Here is a 17808-nt window from a genome sequence, read left to right on the forward strand (position 1 = left end):
AAAAAAAACTCCTGACTAGCTGCTAATTTTTACTTGTATATGTATTTGTAGAAATATATATATGTAATCATTTCTATTTTATACATCCTCCTCAAAATATGGCTCAGACTGTATAGTTAGTCACTCTGATACAGATTAGTTCATCTATATTTATACACTTTATTCGTCGTTTTAGTGTCTCCTCTCCTCCAAAATATTTGCTACGTGTTGGTTGAAATGGCAAAATAAATACTAACAATAATACTTTGAAGGGAAACACAGCAATAACAGGAAGTTTGCGGCGGTAAGTGTTTTTAAAATAACGTTTGTATGCTGGAAAATGTATTGTGTGGAGAACTATATGTTACCAGTCACCTAAGGCGTATGAATAATTTGTTGCTGTCACTTGATGCCACAAGGAGAACTCAGCACACGTAGAAACTCATGGGATAAATTGCCCGGCAAAGCTGCCGTTTCTAGCCGAAGCACCTACATTCCTACATTGACTCGTTTTTTATTTTTAACTTCAGGATGAGTCTTGCGGATATTAACGTAGATTTTTGGATTAATTGCTCAGGAAAAACTTCACTGCTGCAGCCTTTGTGGGACAACCTGAGGCTCAACTACAGAGATTATTTGAGATCTCCCCTCTTCCCCATTGTGCTGACTGTCTCGTCATACTTTGTTTTCTGCATCCCTTTTCTCGTCTTTGACATCATGGGCGACAGGTGGGAGAAGGTTCAGCGATTCAAGATACAACCGAGCCGTCGGCCAACAGCCTCGACACTGATGCACTGTGCGAGCGTGACCTTGTACAACCATGTGTTTCTCGTGCTGCCGGCATCCGTGGCCCAGTGGGCGTGGAGGCCGCCGGTGGACCTTCCAGATGAGGCTCCGTCCCTGCTGGAGCTCATTGCTGGGGTGATAGGCAACCTCCTACTCTTTGACTTCCAGTACTACATTTGGCACCTGCTCCATCACAGGATCCGCTGGCTGTATGTCACCTTCCACGCCATCCATCACAATTACTCATCTCCCTTTGCCCTTGCCACTCAGTGTCTTGGTGGCTGGGAGCTGCTCACAGTGGGCTTTTGGACCACCCTGAATCCCGTGATCCTGAGATGTCATCTACTCACAACATGGACCTTCATGGTAGTACATGTGTACGTTTCCATCGAGGATCACTGCGGCTATGATTTCCCCTGGGCCACTTCGCGTCTGATACCATTTGATATCTACGGAGGGCCCAGCCACCACGATGTGCACCATCAGAAACCCAACACCAACTTTGCACCCCACTTCAGTCACTGGGACAAGATATTTGGCACGCATGCTGATGCCAGCTTCACCTCTGCTACGAAACAAATAAAATGCAAGTGACAGCAGCTAAATAGATAATGTGTATTTATGTTTGTGTGTTTGTTTTATTTTTATTTCTTTTACTTGCAAAAAGAGTCATGTAACACTGTGCTTTGAGTTTCCTGTATCTTCAATGACAATATATTAATTCTTTTCATAAATGCACCATTTGAAATATCTAAATGTTTTAATTTTAATAGATATGAATTCAAGCCCAGAGACAAAATCCCTTGAGCATTTGCTTTAAATCATCACAGCAAGAATGTGACTTATTATACAGTTAATAAAGTTGTATACATCTTCACAACAAGATTAACGTTGTATTTTCTTCCATTGACCACTCACCCTAGATTCGTATGTTTTACCTCACAAATCAGCCTACCTTGAATCTGAGACAGTCCCTTCTTAAATTTTTGAGGTCGTGAAAACTGATCAGTAACCCCAGACTGCTACTGATGAATGTTTCATGTATGAGGGAATGAGGGAACAATTATATATCCTGCCACTAGATGTCATGAAAGCACGTTTGCCCAATTCAATTTATTTTAACATGATTTTTTTTTTTTTTAATTTCTAATGTATCATAAATAAAAAGCAATAAATGTAAAAATAAAAATAAATGCATGGATGTTATTATTCTGAACGGGTGTATAATGTTTTTTTTATTTTATTTTATTATTATTATTTCGGTGGAGGGTGGTTAAGTTCGTCGTTGTGTTGGTGGCGCTGCTGCTCTCAGAGCTCAGCTAAGTTTACGGAGTACGAGCGGTGCAGCTGTCCTGGACATGTCTGAGTAGAGACTTGCAACAATTTCCCTCACGACCGGCATTTAATCCCCATGTTGAAGATGGGGCAGTGTGGCATGACCTCGTCGAAGACGGTCCTGGTCTTTCTGAACCTGATTTTTTGGGTAAGTCTGGAGGCTTTAGTCGGTTTTAAACGTGCGTCACGGTGGACCTGCTAGCATGCTAGCTAGTTAGCTAGTTGTGTGAGGCAGCGGCTAAAATAGAGGTGGCAGATGGGGAGGTCATACTTTGAGGAGGTAGTGGAAAAGACATTATTTGAGAGATATTGTTCGACAAGTGCAGTAATTTCCATCTGGTAATTGGTTACCACGCATCTCACGTAAGTTTTACAGTTAAACGAGCCGTTGTTTGCTGAAGTTGAACTATCACTTTTTGATCCGCTCCCCTCTTGAAGAAGTGGATTAACCTAAACCCATCAAACAGCAGTGAATGTGATTCAGCAATAACACGAACAGCTGGGCCAGTTCAAAACAAACACTGAAGATCTGTGGGCGCTTTTGTTTTACCAGGTCTTTATGCAAGCCGCAGATCGGTTCAGTCCAAATGAAGCACATTACGTGAAGTGTTAAAGAACAGTTTTGGGCAGATTCAGATCATTTGCACACGTGAAAATACATTTAATTTGCTGTAGTCTACATTATATATAATTAAATCTATTGCGTCATACTCCATTTACTGATCCCATGTTTGTCAAGTGAATTTAATATACAAGACCTGTTTACTATTGCTGAGGTGCATATCTAACTCAGGCGAATGCAGACTTGTAATTTAGGAAAACTAAAGAAGACACAGAATGAGTTTTTATTGATGGTGCTTATTTTACTTGTCACTCACAGGCCGCTGCTGGTATCCTGTGCTATGTCGGAGCCTATGTCTTCATTACATATGATGACTACGATCACTTCTTTGAAGACGTGTACACGCTCATCCCAGCAGTGGTCATCATTGGGGTCGGAGCCCTTCTGTTTATCATTGGGCTCATTGGATGCTGTGCCACAGTGAGGGAGAGCTACTGTGGACTTACAACGGTCAGTTAACCGGTTTGCATCAATACAACAGTATGAGCAGGTGTATTTTTACAGGAGTGACCACATTTATCACACGTGGTTGAACTGCTAGGCATGAGTAATGGGTATGATGAATGTAACTTGAACAGTCTACTTTTTTTTTCTTTTTTATTACAAGGAACTGTATCTTAAATCTTGAAATTCAACCCACAGTTTGTCGTCATTCTCCTGCTGGTGTTCATGACGGAAGTGGCAGTGGTGATTCTCGGATACATTTACAGAGCAAAGGTGAGAAAAGCAAACACACACCAGTGCACAATTGTTTTCTCTTGGCCTGGTTTATTAATTGACTTGTAACACCCGGATAATAAGCACTTCATCAAATGTGTACATTGCATTTGTGGTCACGTGGGTTTGCATTGCATTGCCCAAGGAGTGTCTGCAAATATTTAGTCTCATCCTTTTTGACCTTTGCCAGGTTGAAGATGAAGTTAATAGTTCAATCAAAAAAGTTTATGACGAATACAACGGCACCAACAGCAATGCCCAGAGCCGTGCCATCGACTATGTTCAGCGACAGGTGAGGACAAAAATGCTGCTTCCTTTATTTGTTTAATTCTGTGTTCTGGTGTTGTGTCAGCCGTATGTTTATTTGACACTATTTTAATTTTCAGCTTCAATGTTGTGGGATCCACAATTACTCAGACTGGCAGTACACACACTGGTATGAAGAATCCAAAAACAACAGCGTGCCCATCAGCTGTTGCAAAACTGGGAGCTGCACGGGGTCCCTTACTCATCCTGAAGATCTCTACCAAGAAGTAAACAGACACTAAAAACATCAAGTTTAGTGACAGTTTATGTTTTTTTGAATAGACTTGTCCCAGTTTCACATTCTTTAACGTTGTTTGTTTGTCTGTAGGGCTGTGAGGCTCTGGTTGTGAAGAAGTTGAAGGAAATCATGATGTACGTCATCTGGACTGCGTTGACATTTGCTGCCATCCAGGTATTTTTAACTTCTATCAAGACCCCCTGTTATATACAGTTTTAGATATTGAAGACCGTGAAGTGTAAGTAAAAGGCGTTTTTTTTATTTATTTTTTTTCGCCCTTAAACCACACATATATATCAGAGATAAAATCGATCTATTTCTGCATAATTCCATAGGTTATTAGTGATGGACGGGATTATGTTAGGTTATGTTATTTTGTTAACCCAGTTATCACAACCGAGCCAGAAATGAATGGCTGAGCTGAGTTAGTTGTAAATGACCCGGCCTGTTTATTTTGACGTAATGAGAAATATTTCCACACCACAAGGCTTATCAGTCATAATGTCAACAGCAGATTGGCACACACTGACATGACACTGCACCCTGTGCCTTTGTTCCAGATGCTGGGGATGCTGTGCGCGTGCGTCGTGCTGTGCCGCCGGAGCAGAGATCCTGCCTATGAGCTTCTTATCACGGGGGGCACCAGGGCATAAAGGAGAATGCTTTTCTCTCACAGTTAAAGACAATTAGAGTTTTCTGTGTCATAGGTGAAAAGCATGAAAATTATCTATTACAACACTAACTACTGTAACCATATATACATACATATATATATATATATGTATGTAAAACCTGTTTTTCCAAAAAGCTTTTGGGCAAATTCTCTAAAGGCCAGCGAGAAGGAGACTTGCTCTCAAGATGACATGAGTATCAGACCTCAAACCTTTTTAAGCCATGTATTAAATTTGGTCATTTCCTCATGTTAGTTTGCACAATGTGTTTTTAAATCTGTTATGATGTATTTGAATGACAGAGTGTATCATTTTAGCTCCACGGCTACTCCTACCACCACCCTATTCTGACGACTACTACTACTACTACTGCTACTACTATCATCATCACATCTACACTAATGGTTGTAACTTTATCTTTCACCAGCAGTGTTCTGTCAAGAAAAACCACAGCCCAAGTAAATTGCACAGCTTTTTTTTTTTGAGTGTAAGCCATGTAACTTATTTTGCTTATCCTTCCTTTTCTGTGCCTGGGGTATGAAGTAGTAACACATTCTCAACTCTGACTACATTTTCTCTCATAGCGTTCCTTTTTTTCATTTGGGCGCAGCAACAATCTACTGATGGTAGTTTTTAGAGTATGGTTTGCTGATATGTAGCAGCAGCAAGACTCAAGAATGTATATTCAATTTAAAGGGTGAAAAATTAAATTAAAGGCGTTTTTCTGGGTTATTGGTCTGTGTCAGAAATTGTGATTTCTTATTCTTTTCTTTTCCTTTTTTTTTTTTTTTTGCTTTAACCTGTAAACAGGATGGGTGTTGTCCCTGTAAAAAGATAAATCTCGGTCATAAAAGGTTTACTGCAAAGTTGAGCTGTTTGCCACGTTGGAGGGGTGTAAAAGAGTTCTTACACACCAGTCAAATGGTGTAATCTAATCTTGTTTTCTCTTTTTAAGACAATTGATGTGTTTCCTTGTGTGCAATGCATCGGTGCATGGCATCTGTAACTAACATAGTGTATTTATATATATATATATATATATACCAGAATCTAATTATATCTCACTTTGCTTCCTCTTCTGATCTCTTACATTGTAACCATTGCGCCTGAAATGGCAAATGAAGACTTCATCTTGGTTACTTGGTAGACCGCACGCGTTTGAAGCAAAGACGCCAAATGTCTGACCCGCATTATCTGAGATTAGAGTACACGGTTGATGTTCTTATAATCTGTCTCTAAAATAGTCTTCACCACAACAGAAAGGCTTGGTAGAAATAAAGCAACATATGCTAAAGGTGAGAGCTAAGAAAAAAATAAAAGATAAAACATGATGTCGTGACAAGGCAACAAAACTTGAGGATTTTTAATTTCATATTGAATAAATACAAATGAGCACATCCTTTGCATCTAGATTACAAAAATACGTCATACACTATATTTTTTAGACATTAAATATATACTACAGCATATTAATAAACTTTAGTGCCCTGATCATGTGCAAGAGATCAGCAAATCTCCCAGCTGTCAATGGTATGGGAAGCACTCAACACCAGCAGGGAGGGAAAAGTAATATGATACAGTTTGAATTTGCCATTCACACTGTGTCTTCCCTGTATTGGATTTCTTTTAAATTATAATTATGCATGTTTTTGTCTAGAGACAGTGCCTGTAAAAAAAAAAGTTTAATTTCAACAACCTCAGGGTCAAATCTGCGGGACGCATTGACATTTATCGTCTGCCACAGTGTCTTTTATATTGCTGCTGCTAGGGGGTGCCAAAGTGCGAAGTCTCTAAATCTGATGTGCTTAAACGGTGCTTCAACGATACGAGTAACAGAAATAAACGGCACATACAATCAAATTATAAGGTTCGCTTTAAATGACAAGGCCTTTACATGAAAAATGTACATGTGGATGTGTAGTAGTCATACAGCACTACATTCAGTTTGAATCATTCTTTAGCTAGATATGAGCCCGGAACCAGTCCTGTGACACCATTTCTTTTCACTAACCACCAGCCGTCGTCGCCTTGTTCTTGAACAACCACGACGTCCCCGACAGACACGGAGAGTTCGTCCTCCCCCTGAAAAAATGGACAGAAACGATCAATAGATCATTAATGGGATCAAAAAGACGTGGAAGCGTCTTATAGAGACATGCGCCAAGAACCTGACCTGTGCCACATACTCGTACACGGCCTTGTACTCTTCGCAGCTCAGCTGGGTGGTGGGAAATCCAGGAATGGAAGCATATACTCCGTCTGACGTTTCTGTTGAGTAGATGCGATCAGTTAACGTGTGCGGCCGCTCGCATTTTGTGTCATACGTCACCAGATCATTTGCAAGCTGAAGAGGGGATGTGGATCACAGAGTTTTCCCTTTAGTCCTGTGTGTATGATTTGGTAGTGTCTAGGTGCAACCTGGGAACCGACTTTATACCGTTGTTTTTTAGTGTAACTGAGGTTCAGTTGTCAGCGGTTTGGAGAGATTTCAGCTCATATAGAAACGTTTCAGTTCCTTAATCCTACATTTAGATCAAGACTTTGACTTCCAAACCACATGGGACTCGTGTGCTTGGCATCGTTGCCTTGCTGCATGACCCAGATTCAGGGGGTCAGATTCAGGCCAGATGTCCGGCCTTTTTTGTTTTAGAATTGGCTGATATAATTTAGATTGCAGTGTTGTTTCACTTCCAGACACGATGCCTCTAATTTAAACCTCACAACTCTACTTTGGTCTCATCTGTCCGCAAAATCCGTTCCCAATAGTCTTCTGGCTGGTGTTGTGGAGAGCTGACACATCCCTGATTTATATTTATTTATTTACTTTTTAAGCAAAACTGGCCACTGATCGTCACTTTGGTCTTATTACACCGATTGGAAACACTTCTGAACCGATGGATTTAGTCTTGAAATTTACTTGTGATCGTCTCTTGCAGTAAAAACATATTTAGTATCGGCTCATTTTGTGTAAGAATTTTGATTTAAGATAAAATAAGATAATCTCTTATTTATCCCATGGTCGGGAAGTTTGCAGAGTTGCAGCAGCACACAGTCCAAAAAACAGTGAACGCAAGAGATAAAAATGCAAAACAGCAACACAAAAAATGCTTACAGTATATATAAACAATATTTTCTGGACTCGAGTGGAAAAAAAGCTTTAAGTCGTTTCTATGTGGAAATACTTTAAGTGGAAATATGTTTTCTGTTCAGACTAATCCACACCTTGTGTTACAAGTGGCTTTCACAACTGTGTGTGTCATCTCTTACACATTTGAAGTGTTATCTGAACAACTGTGATACTGTACCAGCAGGCTGTGCCACTGTCTCATTGAGGCTCAGCTTGGAGCCACCGGAACAGTTCCCTTGCAGAAGATTTGAAAACCTACAAGTGGGGGAAAGTATTCAGTACGAGATACACCAAACGAGATGCACGTAAAAAAAAAAAAAAAAAAATTAAAAAATCATCATCTTAGTTTGTTAACATCGTATTCTTTTCACCTTTTCATGACCCCTACAAATCCAGCGCTTCCATTTCTGTTAGCCGTAGGGTTCCCCTCGTAGTAGTTTTGGTATTCGATTGGAGCTGTGGAAAAAACAGCGGCGGTTATGTAATGCAGGCGGTTCCTTTGCCAGACATTACGTTGCATGTTTTAGCACCAGTTGTAAGATAATATTAAAATTTCCAACTCAGAACATATTCAAATCTAAATCAGGAAGGCTGCAAGGCGTGCGCCTACCTGGGGGGGCCGAGCCAGTTCTTTTCATCTCCACAAAGCAATTGTTGTCTGCAGTGATGTCACAGTTTTCCAGCGTTTTCCTTACATTTTCGTAACACTGAAAGAGCAATGTTTCCACATTGAATCCCAAATGTATAGTACTAAAGGTTATTAAAGGTAACCTACTAAAGGTTTATTAAATACAGAAAAATAAAAATCTACACTCACTTCATCATCCTTCACGCTCTGCATTGATAATTGGTTACAGTGTACCCATAAGGCGTTCCTCAGGACACTAAGGCGGTCTTCTTCTTGTTGCTGAAACATCTGCAGGACAAAAGTTTGATTGGACACTAGTAAGTAATCTGACAAACACCACGTGAGCAGTTCTAAAATATGAACACAAATGTGGCCAGTGTGATCTCAGTGCAATCCGTCAACTCAAAGCTGTCCCGTGAATTCTTTATAGCTTTCAGATACTGTTTGTATTTAGGTCTTGGTCAATTGCGTGTGAAGATCTGACTTCCTTATCTGTGCGTATGTGCGATTTCGGTGGCTATGTTTGTGAGAACCAACAGAGAGCGTTCCCCTTTTTTTTTTTTTATACCGCTCTGTTTGGTTTTATCATCGAGATCATAGTTAGGTGGGAGTAAAGGAAAGAATGTGTTCATTATATAGATTCCCAAACAACCACAAACAACTGACCACATAGCGACGACTAATGTTTAATATCTGCTTCAACTTTTTTTCATGATGTTATCACATAAAGGAACACTTTGTTGCCCGGAAACGGTTTTGGAGATTAGTGACTCACTATGTCATCTGCTAATGGGAAGTAATACACATCCTCATTGACAAAGCAGACATTGGTACATTTTAAAAAGGCCATAACGTGTTGTCCTGAATTGACAGATACAGCATGCAAAAGAAAATCCAGTGTCTTACCTCACATGTCTCAATGTGTGTCGATTCCCAGTCTTGCCGGATCTTGTCAAGCTGTTCGATGTTTGATATGTACTGCTTCTCTAAAGACAGAAAGAAAGGAATGACGATGAATGAAATTCAAGACATGACACTGATTAACTACCTGAGGTTTAATGTAGACAATATACACATCTGGCGATAAAAGTGTTGATAGCATTACAAGCTATTTCTGGAATGTTCTGCAAAAGAGAAGTTAATGTGGCCGCGATCCTGAGAAAGAAATAAGTTTCTGGTAAACCACAGCGGCAACAGCTTCCTCGTAGAAATGGCATCCTAGCAGCAGACATGCACGCTTCTCGTTTGAGTTATTAGATTTCCTTACCAGCCTCCTCGGCAGCTTCTCTGCACTGTTTGCATTTGTTGTTCATCTAGGACGGAAAAGGCAACACAAATGAAACTTTTTTTTTCCTTTTTTGAGGGTATATATATATACACACACACACACACACACACACACACACACACACACATCTATATATATCTACATATATATTTTATTTATTTATTTATTAAACACACACACACATGCATATGTATATAATGTATGTGTGTGTGTTTGTGGTTTTGGTGCGGCAACTGAGCTACTATGACCAAGCAATTTCCCTTGTAGATTAACAAAGTCCGTCTAAGCCTATAAGTCTAAAGTGCATGCTACGGTTCAGTGCAATGATGAATTTAACATCCAAATATGCTCTGAGGCTTTTGGCGCGATGCGACTTTGTAAGAGGGTCATTGTTTGGCCACAGGGCTGGAGCTTCGGTTGTAGCATCTCAGCCGGCTGCTGTTTCAGCAGTGAGGTCTGCATTTAGATGCAGACATCGATGAATAGGGCTGGTAACTGTGGTCGACACTGCACATGTGATGACTGTATTAACATTTTGTAAGGTGAGAGAGAACGCTGATGCCACACGCTACCACAGAATGTTTTGAGTATGGCTGAAGTTCAAAAGTGATATGGTCAGCCCTCATTATGCAGCAAGAGAGTGGTCTAGGCCTGAATGCTTCACCTCATGCATTACAGGGATTGAGTGGCCCTGGTGGGCTGTGGGGTCTCCTCTTCTAGCATAGTTGGGGTTCCTTTAGAGAGAAGATCAATGCAAAGCTGCTCTGGGTGATCTGTGTCCTGTGATGATGATGTTTCTATTCTGATGTGAAGTGGTTCGACTGGTTTCATTCGTATGAAAATAATATTAATCCTATGCTGACCTTTACGTTGACCAGACTTCACCTCTCACTCACACAGTGATCTCATTCACCATCGACAAAACAAGTAACTTACTTATGTAACATATGTAAAACAACATCCTGGCTCCTTGCTCCACTGACGCTTAATGATGAATGTGCAAAAAACTCGCACAGAATGACGAGCACAAAACTAGCGTCTCAAAACTTATCACTTAGCTCCAGTTACTCTGCATTACTACCTTCACATTAACGAGTGCGCTTCTTTATGCGAAGGGGCAACAAAAACAGGCAAGGTCTAGTGTTGACTACATGAAAAATGATCCCAAATAATGTATCACTTTACTTGGTAGTGGTGCACAAAAAAAGTACGTGGAAACATGAAACACGCAAGTGGCGGAACGAGTCGTGTCCACCGGAAGGCCACTTTACCACAACTATATGTACATTTATTTCGCTGAAGAGGAGGGGATGTTTCTCGGTTTCCATGATGTGGAAACCCAAAACCCTCTGTGGGATTTTAGTGAAGTGGCCTTGTTCTATTATTATGATTTTTATGCCTTCCTTTAGGTATTTTTAGATATTCACTGGAAGGACTTAAGATTTAAAATTGGTGGTGGTGGTGGTGTTATGTGGAGGTGTGAGTGTGTGTGTGTGTGTGTGTGTGTGTGTGGTGGTGGTGGTGGTGGTGGTGGGGTGGTCCCTAAAATCTGTATCTTTAAAACAGATTTAAAAAAAAAAAAAGATGCACATTGAAAAACTGGAAATCACTGTTAGAAGCTGCAGCTGTTTAACGGGTTCCATTTACCTTCTCAATCTGTTTGGGAGTGGCCGTGGGAGCGGTGCCCAGCTTCTCGGCTGTTTGCTCGGCCTCATCCGCCTCTCTGCAGCGCTGCTCGTAGGACCTCTTAGACTGGACGTGAAACAGAACAGAAACCTCATGAATCTACGACACACGCGCCCTCTGTTCATTAGCACTTCTCTGTATGAACCGTTGACAGGAAAATGGGGTGGGGGAAGGGTGGGGCTCGAGCGGGGACACGCTCAAGAAAGAGATGTTCATATATGTGCACCGGGAGAAACAAAATAGATCACTCACTTCCTTCCTCTCAGCAGCACAAGATTCCTCAGGGGCCTTAACTTAACGTGAAACTGTATGTACACAGCAGTGCTTTGTGTATCAGCTCTTTCACAATGAGGCCTAGCTGCACTGTAATTTCACTTGAAACAATTTATGCTGCTTAACTGTGGTACAATATCAGGAACAATATCTCACTGAAGTAATAAGCAAAATTGTAAAATGAAGATCTCTGAGGTCACGGTAACACGAATTAACCTTACGTCTAGTGTTTTCTTGTAGAGGGTGACTTTTGTCTTCTGAACCTTCTCCATGGTGGCTTCGAACTGCAAAGTAAGGACACACTATGTTAAGAAGAGGTGACACAGACGTCATCGAAAAACCACAGGAGCATGCAGAGGCAGCACTGGCCGCGAAAACAAAACAAAAAAAAAAAATAAAAAAAAAAAAAAAGCCGTTCACCTTTTTCCTCTGTTCTTTCTGCCTCTCTCTGAACTGCTCCATTCTCTTCACCTCGTCTTTTAGAAGCACGGCCAGCTGAATGTGCAAGTTTCCTGTGTTTTCGATTTCTGAAGAAATAGCGAGAGCGCACAGGTGAAAGCTCATAAACAAAAAAATAAATGATAAAAAATGCTGCGAACACTTGAAATATGGTATATCCTGTGCTTACGTGTCTTTATGTCATCAAAGGATGTTCTCATTGTGCTGTGGAAACAGAAAGAGAGACATGTTCTCGTACCACAGTTGCTGGCTAAAGAAAGCAATAAGTGTGATGAAGCGCTCACACGTACCAAATCTCGTATAGACCGCCAGCCTTGCGAGCAATCGTGACCAGCTCCTTGCCGTATTTCTCCTCTGCCGTCGCTCTGCATTAAAAACGACCGTATAGCAGGTGAGGGTTTCATAGCGGCTGCTTTAAATTGAGCTCAGTTTACCAGAAACCAGGGGGCCCACCTCATTTTCAAGAGCTCCTCCATGTCTTTGCATGTCCGTCGACCATCGCTGAGCCTCTGAATGATAGTCTCATAACCAGCGTTGCTGATGAAGTCCACTCCCTGTAGGGAAAAATGAGGGAAATGAGGGGAAACGAATAGAAATCCCACACAGGTGTTACATTTGCCGGTATGAAAGAAAAGCTTCCTGTTGCCTTTAGACAGGAGCTGCCGACTTGGGACACATGCAAGTGTCCCCACCGCAAGTGTGATGGTTTTGAGATGGATTTTTGTGTCCATGTAAGGGCACTGCGGTACAGCTTCTTCAGTAAAACAGAAAGTGTTAACTGCTGAGTGGAAAGCTAACAAGTGGGAGAAGTGACAAAAGTCCCTGCTTGTTTGAATCAGCGATGCATGTTAAACATGAACTCTGCAATCTGAACAGAGATAAAGACATACAGGGAAGTACGCGACCTCAGCTGTTGTTCCTGATCCTTTACTTGCGGCTTATGTATGGTAGTTGTACCGTTCTGTGTTGTTATCTGTGCAATTTATACCTTCACCTATGTCAAAAGGCGAACTGGACAGTTCTCACAAGGCAGTGTCAAACTAAGAGAGGCGTTTAAAGCAGATAAGAGGCTATTAGGAAACACTCAGTAGTGACACAGAACACATTATTAGCACCACAACGTGCTGAAGTGTTACTATTGCCTTTTTTTCTTCAAGACACTGCACCGAAACTGCGAAAAGAACCGCTCAGTCGGTGTGATGCATCTGGGTTTAATGATACAGCCCAGAAATGCAAATAATATCAACGCTTACCATTTTCAACAGAAGAAAGAGCAAAAATAGACATTGTTGCGTGGTAACTACCATCCACGTAAAACCCCCCCAAAACAAAAGAAAACATAAAATACAGTACAAACATCCCTCTGAAACTACTGATTACAACACGGCCTTCACAGTTCAGTCAAACTCTTGGTTATTTCTGAGTAAAAGAAACAAAAAAAGAAAAAAAAAACAACAATAACAATTACAGCAACTTACCCAAAAGTTATCTTTAAATTGTAATGTCATCTTGGCAGCAGGTTAAAAACAAAATAAGAAGTCCCAGGTGGAAAAACCAACTTTAAGCCACTTTTCTACCTCCTGGCAGCGGAGCAGGCTGTTGCTCAGAGCGAGTAAAACAGACCGACACGCTTTCAGGAAGCAAGTTTTCATACAGCCACTCTCACTCACTTACTCATTTGATTTAAATGAGGAAGAGCTGCAATATGTCAGTAGTTGCCACAGCTGTGCTGATAAGTGAACCTCCAGCTGATGCCATTAAAGAAACAAAACTCCTCCATAAATGTGACCACGCTTTTGGTTCTGAACACCGACAAGATGCCTCCTGGTAGGCAGCTGTTTAAAAACTATAAGTTTGCGCAGCAAGGGTACATTCATCTAGGAAGCGAACTAAATAACGGACATTTCCTATAAAATTATGCAATACGGCATCTAACCACATGTCACGTTTTGGAAGGCTTCCAACGGTTTGCTGGTACTCTTTTCTTGCGTATGTGATTGACTCAGTATATATTTGGTCATTTAGTGATGCAAATGATGTAGACGTGGACCATGACTAACACAACACAGGAAACAGACCACAGTGCATTACATCTGTGCGAAAACATATGAGGGCACTCTACAAGAAACACGGGAGTCACAGCTCGTCGTGCGATACGTGCAGCTGCCTGCCATAGTCCGTAACTTCACTGTTCATGAAAGTTTCTTGGTTCTTCAAAACTTCTGCCTCGGAGATCCGTCCGTCTCCATCGTGGTCCATTTCCTTGATGAGGTGAAGGGCCTGTTGATGGCGGGAGAAACAACCTGTACGTTAGGTTCATTCGTGTTCAGACACGCTCAAAGTGTTAACTGTTTTTAGTTATATTATGAACATGGACTTTTGCTTCACATCCAAACCAGAGGTGTAGGGATTACAACCAGTTTTATACACAGTCCCCTATTTTTGAGTGTTTAATTCGTTCTGAACCATCTGCAGACGAGGACTACTCGACTATCACCGAAGAATGGGATTTGTCGGTTTGTCAAAGCATCTGTCTTCAACTGTTGTTTGTTGGTGGGTCTTTCTGCCTGCTGTTTTGTCTTCAACAAGTGAAACGAAGCTCAGTCTGGTAAAAACCAGGTGACTCAGCGGTGGCAGAATATTTCTCTATTTTTCTTTCCAAAACTCCTGGGTTTCCTACCCAGTGACTTGGGTTTTGGGTGACTGTGCACCTGTACTGGGAAGAACCGCTTCAGAATTCATTTGGCTGCTTCTGTCTTCAGTCACATCATTAATAGACACCGGTCGGCCATGCATCACACGGCCCGCACCGTGTTTTACACACGAGATGTTCAGGCATCTTAAGCATCTTCAACTGTTCAAAGATATTTTGTTCCAGAGCTACTCTGTACGGTAAGAGAGAGATGATGGAGAAATGTCCCACAGTCAACTATCTAGTTACAAACAAATCACAGGTGTATAAACACGTTTGTAATCCCTGCACTTTTCCTAAAGTTTGGATGTGAGTACCCTCAAATGAAAGGGTTAATGGACATCACTGCATATCATACCATATCATAATTGCTGAAGGAGCTATTTGAGATTTAATCAGATTTCTGTGTTATTTTTATTTTATCGATCATATCAACAAAATCAGGACACAATTGGGGAAGTCCTACTTCTTCTCTGGCTGAGCCGTAGCTATTGGGCGCGACCCAGCGGAGCTGCTCCTCTCGATTCAGCTTGCCGTCCTTATCTTGATCATAGAGTTCTTTAAATCGGACCGTTTCCTCAATCTCCCACTGCGAAGGCGAATCGTCTGTTACACAAACACACACAAAAAAAAAAAAAAAATGTTACGTCAATGACAAATACTGAGAAAAAAATAGACTGCTATTTCTGTCTCAAACTAATGTCTGTGACCTTACCCTCACCGCGAACGTCTCCAATAAACTCCCCCAGAGTGATGAATCCATCTTTATCTGTATCATATTCACTCAATACGTCCTCGATGGCAAAATCCTATTAGAACCAGAGGGTAAATCATTCAATTTTAACGTGAAACAATAACCGTAGTCTCGTAACTGATGGAGAAGTGCATTATCATATCAGGTTGTGCAGGAGTATATGTAACTTGTCTCACAGCCATGTGATCCACTTCAGAGGGGTGGGTGAAGGCCAGAAACTCTGTCACGTTAAGACCAGGAGCGCCATCCACGTTGGCAAAATCAAAGCGCCTCCTCTCCTTCAGGTGGAGCTGACAGAAACACAAGACAGTGTCAAGGTTTTACAGACAGATAAACAGATAAATTAGGTTGTGGCATGATGCGTCAGAGGGGAGTTACATTTCGAACAGACTCTTGCTCTGGATCTTCCAGAACGGCACTGTCATCAAAACTAATAAGCTGATCGTGAGCGACCATGTTGTACTCCTCCCACGTTACGACGCCGTCTTTGTCGGCGTCAAACTCAGGGAAGCGCTCCTCTGCGTCTTCCAGGGCATATTTTCTGTAGACGTGCTGGATCCAGAGAGTGATCTCTTCTGTGGAGGGACACAGCAGAAGGCCAGTGTGACATTTAATCAAATGTGTTTAATTTCGCCTTTACTGAATGTGAAGTTACCTTCACTCAGCAGATTGTCTCCGTTCGTGTCAATCCTCTCCACAATTTCCATCATCTTCAACCTCAGATCTGCTGGGCTGAGTTTCTTAATCTCCTCTGTGTTCTGGATGAGATAATAGTGTGCAGGTTGCTGAATGAAGAGTGGCAACAAACAGGACGAAAGAAGATGAATAAAGACAATAAGAATAAAGACCTCATCTCCCAGCAGGACACTCATGTCGTGTTCAGGGTTGTGCTGCTGGCCATTATAGTGATCCTCATGATGTTTATGAGAGCTCCATCCAAACCCAAACTGAAGCACCAGCAACACCAACAATGGAGTAGATGTCATCTGTTGGGTGATGAGTCAAAAACCATTACAACCAAATGTGTCACAAATGCAACTGTGCTACCTGGTGGCCAGCTGGTGGAAGTTAACACACAAAACTAATAATTTATCGCTGCTTCTGAGAAGATGAGACCGGCACGAAAAGGGAAACGTCCTGGTAGAAATGTATTAAGTTGCCGAAATGGTAATTAGATGCCGTTTAGGATCATCTGTTTGAGAAAGAGAATTAAACACATACAGGTTTAGAGGTGAAGATCAGCAGTGTTAGCGACAACAAGCAACACGATACAGTACAAACGCCGTTAAAGACAAGAATAGAATAATGAAACTATAGCAAAACAGATAAAGTTTGATAAAGGAGGGTGTTAGTGTCATTACCGTGAAAAGTTATCCTACAAATGTTTACGCCGATGTCATCCGTCTTACCGCCATACGGCACTTCCGGTCATAAACTTCAAAATAAGAGTTGATGCTTGGTCAACAATGTGTGTAAATATTAAACAGACCTTTATACTACTATGTAGTTTCAGTTACGAACAATATCAATAAGTAAAGCACAAGGTTTCTGTAGTTGTAAACATTATAATCATTAAATGCAATAGAAACATTAAATGACTTTATATGGAGTGGATAATGATGAGCATTGGACAAGTCATGTGCAACACAATACATGCTTGAAATTACCTTCCTCAAAGGCCAACGGTGCAGCAGCTAAACAAAAAATGTAAACAAAAATGTGCAAACGTTGAGAATATATAAAATCTACAAAACATATATGCCCTGTATATACAAAGTAGACTAAAGACAAGTGTATAACAATACAATATACAAAAAGTGGTTGATGCAACAATGAGTTGAGTAGTGCAGAAAAGAATGGGTGGAGTGAATTAAATTATGTGCAAAAGACAATAGAAACGTTGCATTTAAATTGTAATAGTGGTTAACAATATATAAAAAGACAACTACAAAAGAATTTGAGATATGTGTTACAATATGTATTCAATACTTCTATTTGTCTTGCGACTTGTTTTTATTTTACTTACACAAGATATAATCATCTACCAGGAATTAACTTCTGGTACTTGGATGGGTTTTACTTGGACAATTCTGTGTGATTCGTATAAAGTAGCAGTAGAGCATAACAGAAAAATACTTAAAATGGACCCACTTCACAGGACAAAAACAAATAACAAGTGTATAGCTGAAGAAGTAGTGAGCAGAATAATGTAATGTGTTGTATTCCGATCAAAATTGGCGCAATATT

General features: G+C 40.9%; 4 protein-coding genes across 4 annotated transcripts; 2 read left to right on the forward strand and 2 right to left on the reverse strand.

Moving 5' to 3' along the window:
• Nucleotides 1-454: 454 nt before the first annotated feature.
• ch25hl1.2 (cholesterol 25-hydroxylase like 1, tandem duplicate 2) lies at nt 455-1850 on the forward strand. Its single transcript, XM_047596906.1, has one exon. It carries the CDS (start codon nt 511-513, stop codon nt 1357-1359), a length of 849 nt encoding a protein of 282 aa, XP_047452862.1. The 5' UTR covers nt 455-510; the 3' UTR covers nt 1360-1850.
• A 218-nt stretch (nt 1851-2068) lies between these two features.
• On the forward strand, nt 2069-5386 carry tspan3a (tetraspanin 3a). The gene is made up of 7 exons (XM_047596962.1): nt 2069-2248; nt 2981-3172; nt 3365-3439; nt 3630-3731; nt 3826-3972; nt 4074-4157; nt 4544-5386. The coding sequence occupies exons 1-7, from the start codon at nt 2177-2179 to the stop codon at nt 4634-4636; spliced, it is 765 nt and encodes a 254-aa protein (XP_047452918.1). The 5' UTR covers nt 2069-2176; the 3' UTR covers nt 4637-5386.
• A 616-nt stretch (nt 5387-6002) lies between these two features.
• Nucleotides 6003-14223, reverse strand: pstpip1a (proline-serine-threonine phosphatase interacting protein 1a). The gene is made up of 15 exons (XM_047596959.1): nt 13594-14223; nt 12569-12669; nt 12406-12480; nt 12285-12319; nt 12077-12183; nt 11878-11940; nt 11345-11449; nt 9677-9722; nt 9316-9395; nt 8599-8697; nt 8392-8488; nt 8153-8237; nt 7960-8036; nt 6828-6922; nt 6003-6736 (listed from the first exon to the last, which is right to left on the reverse strand). The coding sequence occupies exons 1-15, from the start codon at nt 13621-13623 to the stop codon at nt 6605-6607; spliced, it is 1227 nt and encodes a 408-aa protein (XP_047452915.1). The 5' UTR covers nt 13624-14223; the 3' UTR covers nt 6003-6604.
• Nucleotides 13311-16989, reverse strand: rcn2 (reticulocalbin 2). Its single transcript, XM_047596961.1, has 8 exons — nt 16923-16989; nt 16410-16547; nt 16217-16319; nt 15940-16136; nt 15738-15851; nt 15523-15616; nt 15274-15413; nt 13311-14395 (listed from the first exon to the last, which is right to left on the reverse strand). The coding sequence occupies exons 2-8, from the start codon at nt 16545-16547 to the stop codon at nt 14252-14254; spliced, it is 930 nt and encodes a 309-aa protein (XP_047452917.1). The 5' UTR covers nt 16923-16989; the 3' UTR covers nt 13311-14251.
• Between the last annotated feature and the right edge of the window lie 819 nt (nt 16990-17808).

Source organism: Mugil cephalus, chromosome 10 (genome assembly GCF_022458985.1).
Source record: "Mugil cephalus isolate CIBA_MC_2020 chromosome 10, CIBA_Mcephalus_1.1, whole genome shotgun sequence".
Lineage (NCBI taxonomy): Eukaryota > Metazoa > Chordata > Actinopteri > Mugiliformes > Mugilidae > Mugil > Mugil cephalus.

What these genes read in the sequence shown, in the direction of transcription:
- tspan3a (XM_047596962.1), top strand. Translation starts at nt 2,177, where the DNA reads ATGTTGAAGATGGGGCAGTGTGGCATGACCTCGTCGAAGACGGTCCTG. An exon ending in TTCTGAACCTGATTTTTTGG is followed by an intron (nt 2,249 to 2,980) that starts GTAAGTCTGGAG and finishes TGTCACTCACAG; the next exon opens with GCCGCTGCTGGTATCCTGTG. An exon ending in GCTACTGTGGACTTACAACG is followed by an intron (nt 3,173 to 3,364) that starts GTCAGTTAACCG and finishes TTCAACCCACAG; the next exon opens with TTTGTCGTCATTCTCCTGCT.
- pstpip1a (XM_047596959.1), bottom strand. Translation starts at nt 13,623, where the DNA reads ATGACATTACAATTTAAAGATAACTTTTGG. An exon ending in TCTACAAGAAAACACTAGAC is followed by an intron (nt 11,450 to 11,877) that starts GTAAGGTTAATT and finishes TTTCACGTCCAG; the next exon opens with TCTAAGAGGTCCTACGAGCA. An exon ending in TGTACGAGTATGTGGCACAG is followed by an intron (nt 6,737 to 6,827) that starts GTCAGGTTCTTG and finishes CCATTTTTTCAG; the next exon opens with GGGGAGGACGAACTCTCCGT.
- ch25hl1.2 (XM_047596906.1), top strand. Translation starts at nt 511, where the DNA reads ATGAGTCTTGCGGATATTAACGTAGATTTTTGGATTAATTGCTCAGGA.
- rcn2 (XM_047596961.1), bottom strand. Translation starts at nt 16,547, where the DNA reads ATGACATCTACTCCATTGTTGGTGTTGCTGGTGCTTCAGTTTGGGTTT. An exon ending in AGCAAGAGTCTGTTCGAAAT is followed by an intron (nt 15,852 to 15,939) that starts GTAACTCCCCTC and finishes TGTTTCTGTCAG; the next exon opens with CTCCACCTGAAGGAGAGGAG. An exon ending in TGGAGACGTTCGCGGTGAGG is followed by an intron (nt 15,414 to 15,522) that starts GTAAGGTCACAG and finishes TTTGTGTAACAG; the next exon opens with ACGATTCGCCTTCGCAGTGG.